Source organism: Rhinoraja longicauda, chromosome 11 (assembly GCF_053455715.1).
Source record: "Rhinoraja longicauda isolate Sanriku21f chromosome 11, sRhiLon1.1, whole genome shotgun sequence".
Classification (NCBI taxonomy): Eukaryota; Metazoa; Chordata; class Chondrichthyes; order Rajiformes; family Arhynchobatidae; genus Rhinoraja; species Rhinoraja longicauda.
In genome coordinates this window covers 22,374,766-22,397,371 of record NC_135963.1, presented here as the reverse complement: position 1 = coordinate 22,397,371, position 22,606 = coordinate 22,374,766, and the positions used below count along the sequence as shown (strand labels likewise).

The 22,606-nt window shown below is 36.8% G+C and overlaps 1 protein-coding gene across 1 annotated transcript in view; it reads right to left on the bottom strand.

The window, feature by feature from the left end:
* The window catches only part of LOC144598366 (ERI1 exoribonuclease 3-like), a 272,324-nt gene that overhangs the window by 200,927 nt on the left and 48,791 nt on the right, over positions 1–22,606 (bottom strand). The window contains exon 6 of the mRNA XM_078408446.1: positions 10,322–10,394. Within this exon, the coding sequence (XP_078264572.1) occupies positions 10,322–10,394 (73 nt within the window). The remainder of the gene's footprint in view (positions 1–10,321; positions 10,395–22,606) is intronic.

Sequence of the window (22,606 nt, the reverse complement as noted above, 5' to 3'; positions counted from 1 at the left end):
CAACAAGTTGGTGTCAGCAGCAAAATCGGTATTTATGCCCTTCTTTAATTTCCCTTGAGAAGGTGGTGAATAACCACTTTCCTGAAAACAGTGTTGCGGGTAAGAAGTTCAACATTTAGACCCGATGATTAAAAGCGAACAGTGAAATGTTTCTGAGTCAATATGGTGCGTGGCATTGAGGGTACACTGCAGATGATGGTGTTCCTCTGAACCTGCTGTCCTTGGTTACTTGGTGGGTAGGGAAGATGCTGTTGGAGGAACCTCAGTGAGTAACGGCAATGTATTTTGCAGATGTTGCACAGTGCTGTGGGATAGGGTGCTGCAGGAGGTAAGTAATCCATGTGGAGTCCAGTATTGTCTTTAGAAAACTTTATTCATGGTAGCGACCAGAGGAACTATTCATCAATGTGAACAAATATGCTATCTGAACCGCAGTAAAAACCTTTTTATAGGCTTCCTAATATATGGCAAGTATGAATACACAAGGTTAAGCTAAATATTTAATTTGTATTTAACAACATTATTGGGTCATATGCATGATCATGTACACATCTCATATTACATCATATAAGCAGCTAAGGCCCTAATTTCCTTGTCAGTACATCTAGCTTGTTCTTGTCTGGAGAGTTTTTAGGATGGTTAGGAAACTCAGAATATAGACCAGTATAGTACAGCACAGGAACAGTCTCTTCAGCCGATGTCTGTGCCGAATGTGATGATGTCTACTAAAGTAATCTCTTCTGCCTGCATGTGCTCTGTATCCCTCTATTTCCTGCATAGTCATACATATATCTATAAGCTTAGGTTTCAGCCACCTCTGTCTATAAAACTTGCCCTGCACATCTCCTTTAAACTTTTCCCCTCACCTTAAAGCTACGCCCTTTCATATTTGATAATTCCACAATGGGGGAAAAGTTCTGACCGTCTACCTTATCTATGTCTCGGGTTGTCATGCAGAATCTACATATTGGTTTGCAACAGGGCACTAGATCCAGCAACTTGAGATTGCTGTTGGGCTGTATTGGGTCAAGTTAACCCCAAGCAGCCATCCCCTTTACCTACTGCAGCCATATCGTTGTCTTCCCATACCGATGTTAATCAACCAGGTTTTCCCCTGAGGAGTCACAGGCTTCTAAGTTTCTTTGGAGAACACTCATTGAAGTATTGCACCATCCTACTGACTTGCGCCTTGTAGATGGCATAAAGGTTCTGAGGTGCGAGCCACTTGTCTCATGATGCTCATCCCCTGACCTGTTCGTGTAGCCACAATATTAATACAGCCAATGCAGTTGAATAATTGCTCAATATAAACCCAAGGATGCTATTTGCAGGGGTCTTGGTAATGGTATTGTTACTGAATGTCATGCGTTGGGAGTAAGACTTTTTCATATTGAAGGTGGTAATTGCATGGCATCATTGATGGATGAATGTGATATGTCAAGTCTTGACCAGGTCAGAACCTTATCCACATTTTACCGCCAGCAGGCATTCTCTGATTCTTTTTCTGAAGAATTATGAATGGAATCAAAAATTGTGAAATCATCAGCAACCAGCTTATGAAGCAGTTGAAAGGGCAGCTGAAAATGATTGGGGTAGGGAAATAACCCTGAGGACTGCAGCAGTGCCCTTGGGGTCAGATGCCCATTGATTTCAGCTTTCCCAGGGCTTCTTGATGCCAAAGATCATGCAGTTAGGTGAGTGTGGCTGCCCTTAACAGGTGAGAGTCACGAAAGGCAAGGAGCAAGTCTTCATTTTTAATATATTACATTTCACTTCTTGCCATTTTAGATCTTATTGCAGCATTGATACTTTGTCCTTTCCTGCCACTGTGAAAATAGATAAAATGCACTGAATTGTCAGTTCCAACTAGTTATCCATGATATTTTTGCCTCTGTCTCACTTTAAAGAGCACAGATTCCCATTTACCCTTCATTATCTTTATTTTTTGTACCGTTATTCCCTTCAATGTTCAAATGTCCACTTTTTGTTTGACTTATTTTCTCTTGCAACTGATCTGTTGCTTTTTATATCCCTCAGGCTGCTGGATTTCCACTTTTGCTTGCATTTTTTAAGGCTTTTCCTTTTATTGCTTACCAGGGCAAGCTAACTAGTCAAGTGCAGCCTTTGCCTTCTAGGGGTATGTGCAGGTTTACAAGTGCTTAATTGATATTTTTCACTCTAGGTCTAAGTGCCTATCCATCAGCACTTCTGTCTAGTTTATTAAAATTAATTAATCTCTCATCGCCTTCAAGTGTGCCTTACTTAAAGTAGAACCCTGGTTTCGGCTCTCCTTCTCAAAAACAAACAACTTTTTTTTTGCAAAATCTTCCCTTGTTCGTTAACTCTGGCTACCTGCCTATCACCAAATCCAGTAAATATGTACCCTAGTTAGTTCTGGAAACAGCGATATCTATTGCTTATACCAATTAAAACTGTTCTGCTGCTCCAGGTCCGTGTGAGAATTAAAATCTCCCATTATTATCATATTGTGTTTGCAGTCTGCTTCCCTATGCATTCCCGACTTCATTATTATCACCTTTTGCTGAGTGACTGCATTTTACAAATTATTTTCTGGTTGAAGTGCTGCAATAGTCTGAAGCAGTGACCTTTAATGGAGGACTTTGCATAATAATATTTAATCCATATAACTCAGCTTAGTTTATATCCAAAAGTAAGATATGACTTTATTTAAAATATCCATGTTTAGCGAAAAATTCAAGCCAGGAAAAATGTAAAATACCTGTATGCACTACATAGAAAACAAATTTAAAGAACAAAATGTAACCTTTTGAAAAAAAGAGTTACAGCATTGAAACAGCCCTTTCAGCTCACGGAGTCTACATCGAATAAAGCACCCATTTATACATATCCTACATATACAAGACAAATTACCCCAGATTCTACCATCACACCAACCTACATACCAGGGACAATGTATAGTGGCCAATTAACCAACAAATCCACATCTTTGTGACATAGGAAGAAGCCGAGCTCCCAGAGGAAGTTCACACAGGGAAAACATGCAAACTTTACTCAGCGTTGGAGATTAGAATCAAACCCAGGTTGCTGGAGCTGAGGCAACATAGGGCAACCGTGCCACCTGTAGTAATATACTTGATGATTTAAGTAAGGATTAAATCAATTTGTATGAAGAAATTAAAACAGAAAGTTCAGGAAATACTCATTAGGTCAGGCATCATCTGTGATGAGACAAACTTAATATTTCAGATTAACAACCCTTGATCAGTAGTCCTGGTCGGAAGGGCCACCAAGATGAAATATTAGCTCAGTTACTTCCTCCACAGACGCTATGTAACATGCTGAATATTTCTTGAAAAATCTGCTTTTATTTCAGATTTCCTGCATTTGCAGGTTTTTAATTTTCAATTATTATTTGAATGAATTGTTATTTTGAATTCAGTCATAGCTTTGTATTAATCTAGATTTATCAATATTAGATATTAACAATACACGATATTAATATATAACATTAAATTAATAACTGTAGTTATACTGTACTTGTTAATGTGTGGTTCAATAGCGGAGGTGTTTTTCCAGAAAATACCTGCATTGAGGAATTGAATTATGTAGAGAGCCTGCAGAAATCAAGATTTTTCTCCTTACGATGTCATAAAGCATAGAACTCATTGTGGCTCTTCGACCCACAATGTCAGTGTGAAACATGATGAGGCTAAGACCAACTCTTATCTGCCTGCCCATAATCCACATCCTTCCATTCCCTGCATATCCATGTACCTATCTAAAATCCATTTAAATGCCATCATGGTATTTAGGATATATCGTCTACTAGAAGGATATTATTTTCTAAATTATAGGAGATCTTGATAAAGCAGGAAAGGAGAAAATGTTTCCTCTGGCAGTTTATTCAAGAACAAAAGGGTAATCTAAAATAATTGACAAAATAATATGTTATGTGTGACCATCTACTTCAATTGTCGGTGCAGACATGCGAGGCTGAATGGCCTCTTTACATTCTATATGATTTAGTAATTTTATGTGCAGAATGACAAAACAGATTTACTTTCAAACATTCACTTTTTTTTTCTTTTTTCAACCTAAATCTAATTACCATTCCAGCAATTCCACTAATTGCTGCAACGAGACATGAAAGCTAAAAGCCATATTTAAGACAAAAGCAATTTTTTAAACTCAGCACAGTGAAGGGCCTCGTGACTTCTACTAGTCCTCTGGCAAACTATGCAAGATTCAATAGCTGTCAAAATACTATTATTAGGGTATAGAACCTTCTTTATACTTTGAACAGGTCTTTATCTGAAGAGCTTTAGTTATTAAATTGTGTATCTTTTATTTTGACTCACCACTTATCCCCATTATGAACCGCTTAACTAACCTTCTTTAAAATAAATCTGTTATGGCTATAGGACAAAAAGATGATTAAAGCAGCAGACAATTGCAGAGTCCTTTAAATCAGCTTGAAGTCAACCACTCCAGTATGTAACCTTGTGCATCTTCTCGACAGCTATTTGGAGGGAAGCCTTTAAAATAACTCAGGTTTCAATTATTAGGGTATAGAATTTTATCACACTAAGCCTTTTTAACCCCTTAATTATCTTTTTATTTATTTTTTTGTTTACATACTGCTATTTGCTGCATGTACAATCTTGATTTATTAACTATGATATAAATTGTTCTAAATCTTAACAATTCATATCATTCCCACTATGAGTGATCATAAGCAGATTGTTTTGACATATACAACTATTAATTTTAAGATAAGGAATTAGAAAACTAAGGTTATGCACTAGAATTATAAACTATTTCTTCATAATTCAGCTCCCAACTGCACCCTTTTCAATTCTTATGCATCATTCAAAATATGTCATTCCAGCTCAGATTCAAGCTACTGGTCAATGGCAGAAACACTCCATTACTGTTGATTTACACATCACAGGGAAAATCTGACAAACCACATTGTTATATTAAAATACCTTAGGACGGTTTGTGAATATCACCAAAACAAGCCATTTTTTCCTAAAAATAAAGTATCCAGTCTCTTCAAATCATTTCCATTGAAATACTAATAAGGAAATTAAAATTAAAAGATGCAAGATGCAATGTTATGTCATGGCATCGTTATGAAACGTTGTTCTAGGAACATGCATAGCAAAACAATTAATGTCATGTAATCATTTTGCAAATACCATGTATCCTTTATCAGGCTGTATCGTTGATTAAAATTGGATTTTAGTCTCAAGAGTAAATAGCAAAAAGATAACTTACAAGCGCGAATATTGGGTGCTGTGGAAAATAGAAAGAATACAATAGTGCAGTAGATTGCCATTTATTTTAAGGTTGGAATTAACACCTATTATTGCAACAATTTGCCACTGGCCTGCAACTGTCCTGTTTCTACTTTCTGATATTTCTCTTACTCTTGTGTCACCTTCTTTAAAAGCTCCATCAAAATACATCTCCAACACTTTTCTTCCTATATGTTAACTTTATATTCCTTTAAAACAGTTTCTCCTCAGTGCCTATCCCATGGTGATTTACAACATCATGAACACACTGCGTAAAATACAAAGTATCGCTGTGCATTGACTACAAGATACCTGTTGTCAGTACCAAACGCTAAATGTGAAAAATATTTATTTCTCCCATTTAACTTTGTTAGTTGAGTACAACATTCTAACAGAAATGATTTTTGAACATGATAACAAAGCTGCATTGCCCAAACCAAATAAATCCTCAAGTTGGTAGTTAGCATAGAAAAAATAGGAATGACAAAAACACATATAGGAATTTTTATAGTATCAGCTAAAAATGTATGCATTGAGTCAAATAATCAATAATGTTTCAATATGCACAAATATTTGAGTTTACGTATGAATTACCTTAACTACTGTCTGAAAGTGTAGTAGGTGGCCAGTTAAAATCAATTAGGTTATTTACTTGCAGGAAGGCTATTAGCATCAAACTCTTCAATATGTTAACACACTCAACTGAGCATATGACAAGAGCAAGCGCCCAAGGTAAGTTTTTGCATATGCATACTCAGAAATGAGGATGGAATGAGAAGTTGTGCAGTAATTCTGAGAATAAGTCAGGGTTCATGTCCTCATTTCCAGAGGCAGACATAATATTCCAACTCCAACTTATCTTGCTATACACTTACCTCGAGTTACAAACAGGACCAATGTTGTATATTCTTTTGCTAAAGAAATCTCAACCTTGGCACTCGTCATATATTTGAATACAAATGATTGGTTTTAATGCATAATAAACTTCATGTCCTGAAACAAATTCATATTGACTTATTTTTTGGGCGAAACATACTGCTCCGTTTCGCAAAAGGGACAGAAACAGCTTTAAGCCAGTGGACACAACATAAGAAAGCAGAGCACACTGCTCTGATTGGCGAAACTGATTGCAAAATTATCAGCCTAACAACAAGTGGTAATGATGATAGCAAATAAATGCTTGAGAAGCTTGCTGTATAATCTTTGACGGGTGCATTTAAAAGGATAATATTGAAGCAAGGCAATTCACAAAATAATATCATATGAAGATATTAAATTACTACAATGATGTACTGTTAGGTTTTCAATCATTTCCCATCTTTAAGTTTCACTACATCTAAAATGTTGCTGCATTCATGCTATCTCATGCTATTTTCATCGTACCAGTAACCTATCACTCCTGCCCTTGCCAACCTAAACTAACTTCAAATCTTCAATGTTTTAAAAGTACAGTTCTCATTACTCTTCAAAATGGCAATCTCCTTTGGACAATGACATTACTGACATCACCGTTCCCACATATGCCAAACTGTCCATTCTTTGTTCCTAGTAGATTTGAGTAGATTTGGGTTCTCTTTTAACCATCACTGCTCATCAAATTAATCTTCTCTAATATATATTTTTAAATGCATCTCAAAAACAAATTATTGAGTAGTTATTAAATATTTCAGCACAATAGGTCTACTGATCATATACTGATGGGTAAGTGGTTGGACAAAGAAAGCAAGAACAAGTGACAAAATGAGGGGGAGAATGAGGGAACGATCTATGTATCTGAATTGGTTAGACAATTATATTTATTCACATTGTATGAATCTAAATGTGCCTTGCGATGATTAGCACATATGATGTAATTTTAAATATAAACACCATCTACAACCTTTTGATCACTATCCTGACAAGAAAACAAGTTGTAAGAGATTAACTTGGGATTTGTACAGTTCTCTTTCCGGCTTGCTGGCTATGTATGCAGTGAACATCAAGTTATTGACAAATTCTACCCCTTGCCTAAGCAATTCCTAGATCTCACTGTTACAAATTTGCAGTCAAAACAGATGCTTACCATCTGCAAAGTGACACATAAGCTCTTCTCTCTTATCTCCTTTGGCTGTATGTTAATCAGAACTCTGCTCAGTGCTTTCATCATCTCAACGTTATTATGCAGCTGCTGACCCTTTCCGAAAGAGTCAAACTCCAGTCAATATTCAGGAAAGGTTGACGAGAAAGGACGAACATTGTAGGGTTAAGGAGGGGGCACTTACTAAAACAAAACTCAGATATTTAGTCACAAGCTGTGTTGAATACAAGCAAACACATTACAATATAATTTACAAGTATAAGATGCAAGTTATTCTGTACAAATTGTTAAGCAATTGCGAAGAGAAAGTTGGAGATGCTAAAGTGAAAAAATCTCCTTTCTTCATGATACAATGAGAACTTGGTCATTTTCAATCACACAACCAAAGAAAATATTTTAAGAAATGAAATACTGAAAGATTTCATAAAGCTGAAATCCAATTTAAATCTGCCCCATCTTTAAAAAATGTTCTGTTCCAGGTAAGACTTCAGGCAATTTGTCCCTCCTTCGTGAAACCTAAACTGCCACTGCTGATGCTTGAAATTTCAGACTCTAGACAAGCTTCTGAGTAGCAAACAAATATCTCACATTGTCTTCTCGATTTCTTTAATGTCATTATTGCAGGCATGCTGCAGATCAATTCTCGAGCAGATATTTACAGTCATAGCAGGACAGAAAGGAGTGCCAATGTTATTGATCTCAAAATGACAAAACAGCAGGATCATTCTGCCAGCTTCACCCTAATTCTGCACCTACACCAAAAGGATGCTGGGTCAGGCAACCTGTCTGCAATAATCTTATCACTTGAAAGACACTGGATGTCTGTTTTATTGAAATATTTAAAACATTTTTTCTTTTTTTGCACATATATGTCAGATTTAGAACAGAGAAAAAAAACACAAATTCAGCAAATCACCTTTGAAATTAGATTTAACCTTTTTTTAAATTATTTAATCACCTGGCTGCTATATGCACCATAGGGCATATGTCCAATAAAAATTATTAGTTACTCAAATGAAAGAGCAGGTTATTTGCTTCCTAGAACCAGTTGTATTTGTAGAATTCTGAACTCAAACAGATTTTAATAATGTATTAAATATTTTACAATAATGTCTGAAGGGATTATTTTTAAAAAACTAATAAAAATGATACCATATTACGATATACTAAGCTGGGGGGTAGTGTGAATTGTGAGGAAGATGCAATAAGGCTGCAGGGTGACTTGGACAGGTTGTGTGAGTGGGCGGATACATGGCAGATGCAGTTTAATGTAGATAAGTGTGAGGTTATTCACTTTGGAAGTAAGAATAGAAAGGCAGATTATTATCTGAATGGTGTCAAGTTAGGAAGAGGGGATGTTCAACGAGATCTGGGTGTCCTAGTGCATCAGTCACTGAAAGGAAGCATGCAGGTACAGCAGGCAGTGAAGAAAGCCAATGGAATGTTGGCCTTCGTAACAAGAGGAGTTGAGTATAGGAGCAAAGAGGTCCTTCTACAGTTGTACCGGGCCCTGGTGAGACCGCACCTGGAGTACTGTGTGCAGTTTTGGTCTCCAAACTTGAGGAAGGATATTCTTGCTATTGAGGGCGTGCAGCGTAGGTTCACTAAGTTAATTCCCGGAATGGCGGGACTGTCGTATGTTGAAAGGCTGGAGCAATTAGGCTTGTATACACTGGAATTTAGAAGGATGAGGGGGGATCTTATTGAAACATATAAGATAATTAGGGGATTGGACACATTAGAGGCAGGATACATGTTCCCAATGTTGGGGGAGTCCAGAACAAGGGGCCACAGTTTAAGAATAAGGGGTAGGCCATTTAGAACGGAGATGAGGGAGAACTTTTTCAGTCAGAGAGTGGTGAAGGTGTGGAATTCTCTGCCTCAGAAGGCAGTGGAGGCCAGTTCGTTGGATGCTTTCAAGAGAGAGCTGGATAGAGCTCTTAAGGATAGCGGAGTGAGGGGGTATGGGGAGAAGGCAGGAACGGGGTACTGATTGAGAGTGATCAGCCATGATCGCATTGAATGGCGGTGCTGGCTCGAAGGGCTGAATGGCCTACTCCTGCACCTATTGTCTATTGTCTATTGATATTGATTATTGAGTCTATGAAGTACTCAAGCAGTATGCTCCTATCAAAATAATAGATACATAAAATAAAAAGAGCTGTATATTATATGCAAAAGCTACACCGAAAAATAAAAAGTTCAGATGGTTAATAATATCAAAAGGTTGCAGTCTATTCATGTTGTTAGAAATAAAACCTAAAATTGTGGATACAATAATGGATGGTGGAAAAGGAAGTGTGCAAGTTCTGAAGGAAAAACTTAGCAAATAAGTGCAAAATTAGATAATTTAAGGGTTAATGGAGGATCTGTGCCTTTGTCCTCTTACTTTCAAGATTTTTTTTATTGTTCCCTGATTTAAGAGTTCTCCTTTCTGTACTGACAGTAAGGTATTTCTCGCCAGCAGATTATAAGTCACTCTGGGCTATTATTCAAGTACAAAGTCTTGGCCCCTCTGCATTTAGACCAAATATAATATCTTCCATGCATACATTATCTGTCTTTCTATTATCTGGTATGATTTCTGAATTAAATTTCAGCAATGTAATATTGGCTTGAAGAGAAAATTTCTTTATAGGCTAGTCAAAGGTTAAAATACCAATCAAAATAACACTGCATATGCGCCAGGACATTTTAATATTCTTAAACCCTGTGATTGTAAGGACATAATATTTTTTCCTGATTACCCCAAAGGCAACACATGCTTACAAGACAGCTACGAGGGAAACTTCTAAGTTCAGATTGTATATAATATCCTATTTAGCTGTGACACAAGAAGAAGCTCCCAGTATCCGAATAATACCAGGCTTAGAGCCATCATCTCATTTCAATGTAAATAGGATTGGCCATTAAGCATCTCTAAGACCTCATCCTTGAAAACACTGTCTGCTACTCAAAGTACCTTTTTGAGATTAATCCACTTCTTGAAGTAATCAGGAACTGGCAGACCCAAGTACTGGCATTGTCCTGGCAGCCTAAGAGAAAAAGGGAGAATAGAGTTAGATTTTATTACAGTACAGGCCTTTTTAATAAGCTCTTGCAATGGTTGTTAGATTATGGAGTTAAATTTAAGCCAAGTTTCTATCTAAACAGCTAAAGATCCATTGAATAGGACATCTGTAACGCCGCTTCGTATTTTAAAATCTTAACAGAAGTAAGCCTCAACATTTTACTACAACAAACTATATTGACAATTTAAACACTGTGATATTAACATAAGCATTGAATAAGTATACAAAATGTATATATTAATACAATCTTTATAGGAAAGCCACCTCAAAAATTCCAATGTAACCATTTATCCAACAATATAAGACCTTGTAATGGGATTCCTACACTATGAAGAAATTGACTTATGATTAAGCATTTTCTAAGCAACGATAGCTCTTAGCTAAATGATAATACTAATAATCAATAAAATATAGAATAATTGTAGTAGCTTGCGGAATTGTAAAAAAATATTTTAAAAAATGTTATTTGTTGATGGGTTTTATAAAATATGCAATAGACACAATAGACATAATTTTACAATTAAAATCTAATTTGAATTTCATACAGTTTTGGTTGGACTTTAAGTAAATTTTCAGGGTTCCAAGGCAGTTGTTGCCAGACAATAATAATAATAATAATATAATAATATTCATTTATTGTCAATTGAACTTTTAATCAGTAATATTTGTGTATTCTGCAATAGATGAACTACAAAGAGAAAATCAATATTTCTTAGGGAAGTTCAAGGCAGTAATCAAATAAACTAGTTCAAATGTTATCCTAAAATGTAAAATGCTCATGATCACCATCCAAAACCAGATATTAAATTACCATCTTAAATTCTGTTTTGCTGTGATAAATATATGAGTGAATGTATTTTGGAGTTGTTTTTCTAACTACATCAGTACAGTTTTATGTTACAAAGTGATGCAGAATCAAAGATTTTTTAAACAGACAGTATGCCTAGATTATTTGGTTTCAAAGACAAAATTGTAAGAACACACAGCAACCTGCATATATTTTAAATACATATGGAGCAAATACACCCATAGTTAAAGTTTTAAGAGAACATTAAAATGAAACTATTGCTTTACAATGAAAGTTATTAGCTCATAATCTCCTTACTTTTGACATTTGCCAATGAAATTATATTTAGATCAGGATTTCTACAGGCCGTTTATTAAATGTGGTCTATCTGTAATACTTGTGGTACCTCACCTCATTTGGCTGTTCATGCTGCAACTGAATGCAAATTAAAACACTTCATTATATGAAAAATTATGTTTTACAAGAAGCTGTAACTGAACAGAAAATGACGAACAAAATTCAGTGCTGAAAAATGAAAAACATGAATAATTGGCTAGCATTTTATGCTTGGACATCCAAATATTGTCTAGATAATGCGCTGGATAGGAAGTGATCTGGCCCATTTCAATTCTATGCTTGGATTAGGTATGGATTTATCTCGAGAGTGAACCATGATGAGTGAATTCATTTAAGGGGGGGGGAAGGCATTGTCAGTTACATAGACAAAATTGCTTTAAACAAAGCAACTGATAATATCCGAATTAAATAAGTCTTTAACTGCTAATTAAATAAATGTATGCATCTTTTGTGAATATGAAGCATAAATTTCTTCCCTTTCAATTTGGTTCGCACTGAATTTGATAATAGACTTTATTAATGCTTCAAAGAAATTACTGGACTAGGAACTGGATTTTCACCAATCATAAAATCTACAAATTAGAAATTTGGCTTAAAGGTGGTAAGTTCTAGATTACCTGTTGGTGCTAATCACTCTACAAGTGCAAACAATTGGGAGTGAAAACAATTTGGTATTTATCACTGGATTGTTATGTGAAAATGCTGCAGCTGACACCATGGTCATTAATATTTTAAGCATAACACACATTATTTCCTCCCCCAAAGGCGGCATGGTGGTGCAGCGGTAGAGTTGCTGCCTTACAGTGAATGCAGCGCCGGAGACTCCGGTTTGATCCTGACTACGGGCGCCGTCTGTACGGAGTTTGTACGTTCTCCCCGTGACCTGTGTGGGTTTAATCCGAGATCTTCGGTTTCCTCCCACACTCCAAAGACGTACAGGTATGTAGATCAATTGGCTGGGCAAATGTAAAAATTGTCCCTAGTGTGTGTAAGATAGTGTTAATGTGCGGGGATCGGTGGGCCGAAGGGCCTGTTTCTCTAAATCTAAATCTAAAATTATCAGAATTGAAAATTGCAATTTGTTTGGCATACTAAATCTTTTTGTAAAATATGATGATGAGTGAAATCTCTGAGACGAACAAGATGAACAACAAAAGCATGGTGGGACAGAGTCCATTTGGTTTTCTTTCCTGAAGTAGTCACATAGGATAAAATACTCAAAGGCAGAGGAAATGATACACAGGCTCATTAGCAGTCTTTGGGTTGCAAACCATGTATTTGCCACAGGTAAAGAACTACATTGTGTACCTAATGCAAACCGAGGGCATGTAAAACCATATAAAATACATATAAATTCACTGAGGTGCAAACATTCCTTGTACAAACTGGTTTTCTGCAGTATGGAATTTCAATAATACTAAATACTGAGAGTAAACGTCAAAACCTCAAAATAAAGTCTCAGCATAATGTCATAATGATTTCTTCAGTACCATCTCTAGCAATAACAGGACTTCCTGAATTAGAGTAATGACCATAAACAAGGAGGGTTATAACATCAACTGATAAGATCACAAAATAGGCAACATTCAGCTTACTACCTTACCATGGATATCAACCACCATACTTTCCCTCCCTACAGGACTGTCTGACTGTCCCTCTCTACTCCCATTGTTTGAATAGCCTGGGTTAATTTAATGGCAAAAGGACAAATCTACCTTGTCAATGACAAGCAATTCTCCACATAACATCATTTGCCTCTAATTTGCTGTCTTGTTACCAAATAGGGTCATAGTCATACAGCACGCAAACAGGCCCTTTGGCCCAAATTACCCACGCTGCCCAACATGCCCCATCTGCACTAATCCCACCTGCCTGCATTTGGCCCATATCCCTCTAAACATCCTATCCATATATCCTTCTAAACCTATCCCATACTTGGGGAACAAGAACTCCAGAAGTGATGTATCCTTATTGTTTTGATGTGTTTATGCTTTATTCTTAATTGTTAACTGTATGTTTGTGTTGTCATTTGTGAGCAGAGCACCAAGGCACATTCCTTGTATATGCACATACTTGGCCAATAGACTTATTAATTCATTCATGCATCCATTCATGGAGGGAAAGGAAGAGAGAGAGGAAAGAAAAAGAGAAAGTAGGGTAAGAAGAATGAGTGAAAGGAGAAACGATAAAATTAAGGAGACAAGAAACTTCAGATGCTTGAATCTTGTGCAAATGACAAACTACTGTTGAAACTTAACAGGTAAGGCAGAATCTGCAGGGATAAATTGACAGATGATGTTTCAGGTCAGGACCCATTTTTCAGACTGATGGAGTGCAGGGGAGGTAGCTGGTAGAAAGAGAGGAGACAAAGAAGTGGGGGTAAGAACTGGCAAGTAACAGGTGAATCTAGATTAGGAGGGTGGATTGGCACATTTGTCAAGTGGGGGAGAAAAGCAAGGTGAGAGTAACTAAAGCTGATGGCAATAAGAGTTGAAGACCAAGGGGTGCGAGTGGTGAATATTGTAGCCAGATGAAATACTGTGGCCAGTTCTGGGAAGGTTATTGGTTGTAAGGAATGTCAAAATCTTAGAAACAGATGAGATTTATGACAATGGCATCAGGAATGAAAGACTACATTTACTTATAGAGGCAAGAGAAGCTAGAGTTGTCCTTACGACAGTTGTTTTTGTCAGAGTTAGAACAGATTAAAGGTAGAATTTATAGTGGTGTTCAAAATCAAGGATAGATTTGACAAAATAAAAAGGACAAAATGTTTCCTGTGGCAACAGGATCAGTAACTACTGATTTAAGCTAATTAACAAAACAGCTGAAGGTTATGCGGAAAGAATAAATTCTCAAGACTTATAACATAGAATGCTCTACTTTAAAGGGAAATGGACAATGGCTATTTTAAGAGGAAATATATCCAATGTAACTGGAAGAGAAAACGACAAAGATATATTTTTTCTTTTCCTGGCACAGGCACAACGGGCCGATTGGTTTCTTTCCATGTGGCACGATGGTATTAAAACACTGCAATTTCCTCTGCTCATCATTATATGCTAACGTTATTCCTCAGAAATTAACAGGCAATTACGACAGGATAAGCTTGCAACAATTATTTCAACGTTGTTAATTGTCCAGTAAAATCACAATACATTAATCAATCAGCATCCTTCCAGTACCCTCCACTGGCAAAACAAAAGGACAACGTTGCCCTAGAACTCCATGCTACACAGCACAGTGTAGAAAGTAACCAGGATTTACATGTTGTATTAAATCATCTGAATGCTTCAGTTAAAATGCAATCTGGTAATCATTCTGAATGATTCATTATTTGATGCAAACATCTGTCAGCCCTCTATCTTTATTAAAACTCCCGTGGCCCTTTGTTATGCTACCAAATATATATTCTAATATAAAATTACTTTGTGTAATCATTACTCTTTATAACCATTTCTTGGCATCTATTCATTGCTGAAAATGGATTAGGTTTTCTATATCCACTGCAACATGTTCCTAAATTTCTGAAGCAAACCCCTCCCTATTGGTAATTTCAATATATTTAATAGTACAATATTTGATGCTTTAATTTTGCAGCAGCATTTTTCTCCTCACAACTTATTCCATTTTCTTGTTCAATCCTCATACTCTTCAATATCCCTTTATCTCTTTGAACCTGCATACGACATCAAGGGTGTAATAACAATAATTTTGTGATCTTAACAATTAGAGTTGTTACTTCAATTGATTTGAATAATTAATGCACTTAAAGAATTCCTGAGCTTTGTATTTCCTTACTTTTTGTTGTTGATTCGCAGTAAGTTTATTGGATAAAATAAATTCGAGCATGATAACTGCAAAATGCTCAAGGCAGCTATTGCATAAACCCTGAAGTTATGTTGTCTTCACAGTATAAATTACAATTAATAAACATACAACATATCCATTGGTTTACTTGAAAATTAAATGAATACATTTGCAATGTTATTTTTGTTTATAAGAGATGCTGGTTTACTCGTGGTTAAGGGACTACATTAACAATCAGAATCAAAGATGTACCCAGATTCAACTTTACATGAAAACATTGTGCTGTACACATGACATGTATAAACATTGAACTGCAGAAGACAAAGGTAGCTCTCTTTTCTGGAGAGGTATCTATCTTGGTGTTCAATACTTGCACAGTTTAACTTTCCCAAGCGAATGCTGTTGATTTCTCAAAAGGGCAGGAGATCAGTTATTCAAAACTACAATAAGCAATCGACCAAACAGATGAAAATGAGGATAAATTTATAATGGACCATTACATTGTTCTAATCAGATACATTTTCATTAGATAATTGTTATTGACTGTTAAGCATCTGGCAGGAATAGTCATGTTGTATTTGATACGTTTTTTTGCAGATCCATCTCTTCTCAGTCTGAACGACATTCTTGACTTGTTTCTGAATGGTTGCTAATAAAAGTACACAGAATTAGTGCAGATTATCTTCTTTTTCTTTGGCAGTTCCTTGAGATTGAAGATGACTTGCTTCCACTCCAATTTTGTCATTGCACATCAGCCGCTACATGGTCTTAATAGGCTTGAGATATTCATCCATTGGTAAGCGAATCCAAGATAATTGGAAACCAGGTTCAACTGAATAGCATTTACACAACACAAATCCCTTCCCTCCTTTTGTTTCCTCTCCATTTATATTTTCTGTCAATGTCTCTCTATCCTGGCTTCCCCTTCATAGTTTAGTTTAATTGATTATTATGTTACTTGAAATGAGACAGTGAAAAGCTTTTGTTTGCATGCTATCCAGTCAAAAATAACTATTCATGAATACAATCAGGTTGTCCACAGTGTAAAGATAAAGGATAAAGGGTACAACATTTAGTGAAATGATATAACATTGAAGTCCGATAAAGACCAATTAAAAAAGTTCAAAGGTCTCCAGCGAGGTAGATGGGGGGTCAGGACTGCATTCTAGAGAGGACCGTTCAGTTTCTTGATAACAGCTGGGAAGAAACCCCTTCTCTCACCTTCCTGATCTTTATTCCATAACTTCCTCTCAGATCATTCTACCTACCTCCCCTTCAGCCCACAAGTTTAGGCAACTAAGCATTATGATTTGTTACAATTGAGGATCTATGAGTGCAGGAACTCACAGACTGCACTTATATAGCCACATGCTTACTGAGCTCTGTTGTAACAGGAGACTGTCCACTCATTTATTGCATTTACTTGTAAAAATTCCCAAGGAATATCCCAACATTCAATTTCATTGGATGCAAATTAAACTCCCTCAGATAACCAGGTGACAGTTCAATAAGGGTACACAATAATTATGTATTCAATAATTGAGTATACACAAGCATCAGATAAAATGAATGCAAAGGGTAACAAATGGATTTGGACAGAGCCACCAGAAAGTTTTCTATTTATTTATTGATTTGGCAGTTGGTGGTATCGAACTACTCAGAACATCCATCTAAAACAGATGCTCAGCTTCTTGAAAATCATAAAAGATTTCAGATGTTGGAAATCTTAGATAAAAATAGAAAATTTCAGGATTAAATTCCATCTGTCAATGCTCCATACAAGTTTTGTTGTCGTCTTCAAAAAGCCTTCCTTGCCATACAATCAGCCAACTCGCCTTAGATACCATGTCTTAACCTTATGAGCAAGCCGACCATGTGGGAGCGAAACGTCTCACTAAAGTCAATGGATAAAATGTCTATCACCCTGCCTGCATCAATCTTCCTGGTCAACTTTTAAAAAAGCTCAAGCAAATTCACGAGAGAAAACTTCCCAATCATAAGCCCATGTTGACCTATCGGTAATCAGTCCTTGCCTTTCCAAATGCAAATAAATGCTGTCCCTCAGAATCGTTTCTAATATATTCCCCACTACTGACCAACCAGTGGTTATCTGGCTTATCCCAACTGCTCTTCGTAAATACCAACTGCTCTTCGTAAATACCAACATTACCACTTTACAACTGAAAGTCAACCATAATTATAGAACAGCAGGGCAATACTGTAGATTTAGGAGAAATGTTTAATTTACTGAACTCGCTTTTATAACTTCTCTGTCTGTTCTCTCAACAGAATGGATTGGAGGTATGGTTATGGATAGGAAAGGTTTGGAGAGATATGGAACTGGCAGAGGCAAACGGAACTAGCTTGGTCAAACAACTTGGGAGGCATGGACAAGTTGGGCTAAATAACCTGTTACAGCACTGTGTGCCTCTATGACTCCAAGAACCTTCTACTAACATAAAGAAAGAAACTGTTCCCAGTTCTTATAAAAGATCAATGATCTGAAACTTTAAATCCATTTCTGTCCCCACAGATACTGCCTGATCCACTGAGTACTTCCAACATTTTATATGAAAAGTTCTAATTATGCTACCATTACTTGTTGTTTTATTGTTTGCAAATAATTTTAGAGTTTAGTGCTGTATGATTTTGCTACATTCTAAATTGAAGTACTAAAGTAAAAACTAATATCTGAAACAAATTGAAAAGCATTTCATTTATTTTCTTGATGCTTTAAATGCTCCTAGATTTATTGACAACATAAGGCACTATGTTTGAGTAACAAGGAGACTCAGCTTACATAGGAAACTATTTAAAGAAAAATATAACATTTTCTAGAATGACAAGGTTGAAAATAATCCAAAAATATAAAAGTGCCTGAATGATAAGTTTACTGAGAAGTATATCATACCTACAGTTGCATACTGTGTTTTCATGTTTCAGTGTACTTAACTACAAAGCACTACATCATAGTGTTGCCCCTGCAGCTCTTTATTTAATGTTATGTACATATTGCAAATTTTGATAATTTTTGGCGACATTTTATGTGCCAGCCATTGGCAATAATGAGGGTGATTTTATGCTATTCAGTCATTGCTCCTGGGAACCGGACAAAGGCTGCCAAACACATTTTCATTAGAGCTATCAAGCCATGGGTAAGGGGGGGGGGGATGATGTGGTGGTAAGTCTGTGTCTGAGACTGTATCACTACATGCCTCAGAGACCTACTGGTATAAAATTAAAATGATTACCCTTTTTGTTTCATGATTTAAACCCAAGTATAAAAAATTATTGCTAACCTTGTTTTATTTTGTTTTAACTGTTATACTTTAGTTACAGCAATGATTTCCTCAGTATGTATTAAATAATATTTGACTGACATAAAGATGATAAAATATGTGTGTTACATTTGTGTACTGTTTTTTTCTGAAATCAGGATAATAAATTTCTATTGCTATGATACCTTTCAATGCCAGAATACCTTTTGTGGGGATCACGATATAAAATTTAGAAACACAAAGTTTCAATTTTCTATTCTCATGCCAGTCAATAAGTAGAGCAAAAAAAAAGTTCTTTTTTGATCTATTTTTTGACTAGCATAAGAAAAATTAACAATTTATATACAAAAGCTTTACAAATGCTCATGTTATGTAATGTATTTTCAGCTATCAATTCAAATGCAGGAACAGCTCATCTAAATTTGATCTGCCTCACTTAATGCAAAGGAACTGCATCGATAAGGGGCTTGCAATTCATTGTTTACCAGACACATTTGATAATTTCGAAACAGCTCAACATGCAAAGATATAAAATTAAAATGCTGCAGATGCTGTAAATCAGCAATAAAGATAGAAAATGGTAGAAATGCTCAAGGAATTTTACAGAGAAAGCATCTGCAGAGAATTTTTTTTCAGGTTAATGACCCTTTTATTCCACTCAAGACATGTTTCACACATCCGAATGGCTATTCTATACAATCCTAATCTCGAGAAATTAAGTAATATTTGGAAAAGTGAGTTGACATTTTCAGTTATGAATAAGTTTATGAATGATTGAATGAATAAGTTTATTGGCCAAGTATGTACACATACAAGGAATGTGCCTTGGTGCCTTGGTGCTCCGCTAGCAAGTAACAACACAAACATTAAGAATAAAGCATTAAACGTTAAAACATTACAAATACAACATTACAGTTTAAACATGCGAGTGAAATAAACCAGAGCAAAAAGAGACTACATACTTTGGGTTATTGAGTAGAGCTACTACTCGCGAATGAAGTTCAGATGGGTGGTAAACAGATAAATGGAGATTATCAAAGAGAAAGAATTTAATGTGTCCATGGATAATGTTGCAGGGTGGCAGCATACTGACAATGGAAAAATTAAATCCTGGTGGTGCCTGTCTGCCAATTGCCACAAGAATTGGTGCTTTAGCTTGTACCAAGCTAATGTATCAAAGCAAATGGCAGCTAACATGCGACAATTGATCTCCTGTGCCTCAGACAAATGAAACCCAAGAGCAGGTTTCCCAAAATAAATAATAAATCATTTTATTTACCTTATCAAAGGAGCAGCATTCAACGTGAGAAGTGAAGCACATGTATCTAATTGACTAGAGGAGCAGGGCTCAGAGGGCTAAATGAGCAACTCCCGTTCCTTTAATGTGTTAACGTTAGCATGCTTTTTTTTTTCCATTACATTACATGCAAGGCGAAAACTCAAGTTGTATTGAAATGCAAACACAAAGAATATGACTTCCGCTCTTGCTCCCCCTCCCCCCATTCGTAATCCACTCTTGCTCCCACTTCCCCCATTCGTAATCCGCTCTTGCTCCCCCTCCCCCCATTCGTAACAAGGACAGAATCCCCCTTGTCCTCACCTTCCACCCCATCAGCCAGCGTATCCAACAAATTATCCTCCAACATTTCCGTCACCTCCGACGGGATCCCACTACTGGCCACATCTTCCCATCTCCTCCCCTTTCTGCATTCCGCTGAGACCGTTCCCTCCGTTACTCCCTGGTCCTCTCGTCCCTTCCTACCCAAACCACCCCTTCCCCAGGCACTTTCCCCTGCAACTGCAGGAGATGCAACACCTGTCCCTTTATCTCCCCCCTCGACTCCATCCAAGGACTCCATCCAAGGACCCTTTCCAGGTGAGACAGAGGTTCACCTGCACGTCCTCCAACCTCATCTATTGTATCTGCTGTTCCAGATGTCAACTTCTCTACATTGGCGAGACCAAGTGCAGGCTCGGCGATCGTTTTGTTCAACACCTTCGCTCAGTCCGCCTTAACCAACCTGATCTCCCGGTGGCTGAGCACTTCAACTCCCACTCCCAGTCTGACCTCCAGTGTCATAGTGAGGCCCACCGGAAATTGGAGGAACAGCACCTTATATTTCGCTTAGGCAGCTTACAGCCCAGTGGTATGAACATTGACTTCTCTAACTTTAGATAGTTCCTCTGTCTCTCTCTTCCCCTCCCCCTTCCCAGTTCTCTCACTGTCTTCCTGTCTCCACCTATATCCTTTCTTTGTCCCGCCCCCCCCCCCCGACATCAGTCTGAAGGGTCTCGACCCAAAACGTCACCCATTCCTTCTCTCCAGAGATGCTGCCACTGATGAGTTACTCCAGCATTTTGTGATGACTTTACAGCAAGGTAGGTCTCCAAGCCAGTTTAAATTCAATTCAAATGCCAACAATGCATGAGCGTTGTTTGTGCAAATGTCCCACGTGAAGGTATTTTTACCTTAAGAAACACTTAGCATCTTTCCCATTTTTAAGAAGTTTTAATCAGCCCACCTTGTTCCAAATAAGCAAAACGAGCCTTTGGCTGAAAAAATGCTAAATACTGCCGCAGCAGAGGTCAATAGTCAGCTGTAAAATAATGTTAATATTCATACCTTATCATCTTGTGCCATTCTGGTTTACAATTGATGTCTAATGCAAAAGACACTACCCTGTTGTTTTCTAACTTTCATGGAAAATTAGTCAGAATGTAACAGCTGGAAATTGAAAGTGCATTGAGATACACATTTATTATTTACCAAAATGGAAAATTACAACCTAAGCAATGTTGTATGTTTACTATACCATCACCTGAATTACGATTACATGTGGGGCTGGTAAAATATTGTGTTGATTTTTTTTCTGTTCAACTTTTGGTTTGCAGTAGATTTCCTAGCTGCTGGGAGGACAAAGGCCAGAAGACCCTTAAAAATCTAGAGCAGAGAAAAATATCTGAAGAATATCACCAAAATGCAGCATATCCAACCACACTTTCCTGCACTGTCAACATTTCCAATTCATCTGTCTGTCACTTCCATCTAATGTTTGTGTATGCAATTGTTCCTTAAGGTCATTCTCTGGGTGATGACTGAGCACAGATTTTGTTGTGAAGCACTTATACATTTCTAAACAGTAGAGCATTTTTTGCCATTTCCATCTGCAGTGTAACAAGTGTGCGAGCAGCACATCAGTGCTAAATGTCAGTGCCCATGAAATGGAATTTTGGCATTAAGGACTCTGAGAATAGAAAATTTGACTCCATGACAGCTGTCATCCTGTGCTAATGAAATCTGGCATCAAGCTCTTTATTTTGAAAGGAGACATTGGTTTGAGCATTTAATGTCTTTTCTAAAGGCACTCTCTCAAAAGCATGTTACTCTGGTTGCTGAAGGTGAAAACTGGTTGGACTCTAGTGGTTATAATGTTGAAATCTCCAGCACAGTTGGACAAGTGATTCCATTAAAATCCAAGTGTGTGACAGTTAACCAAATGACCCAGAGGTCACATAGACAACTTCCAGGCCTCAATAAATATTGTATGAGACTGTCAACAGCACTATCACCTCTGAGTTCCTGGACACAGTTAGACATATATGGTAACTTCCATTCACAGAAGTGAAATATATAGGAGATTATGTCTATGAAATGTAAAGAATGAAAACTTCTCACAATTATTTACAGAAACATCACATTTTAACAAACAGGTTATTAAGATTTAAATTTAACAGGAGCAAACTGAATTTGTTTTCCCTCAGTTTACTGATGGAATGCGAGAAAGGTATGTTTAACTCCGACAAAATGAAGTGCCACTACTAATGATGCTGGGTCAGGGAAGGAGTTGGCAGAGAGGAAAATAAGTTTTGATGCTAAATGGAACACAACAGACTTCAAAACACACTTGGAAGATCCCCTGCCAATAACAGTATTTATCTCATCT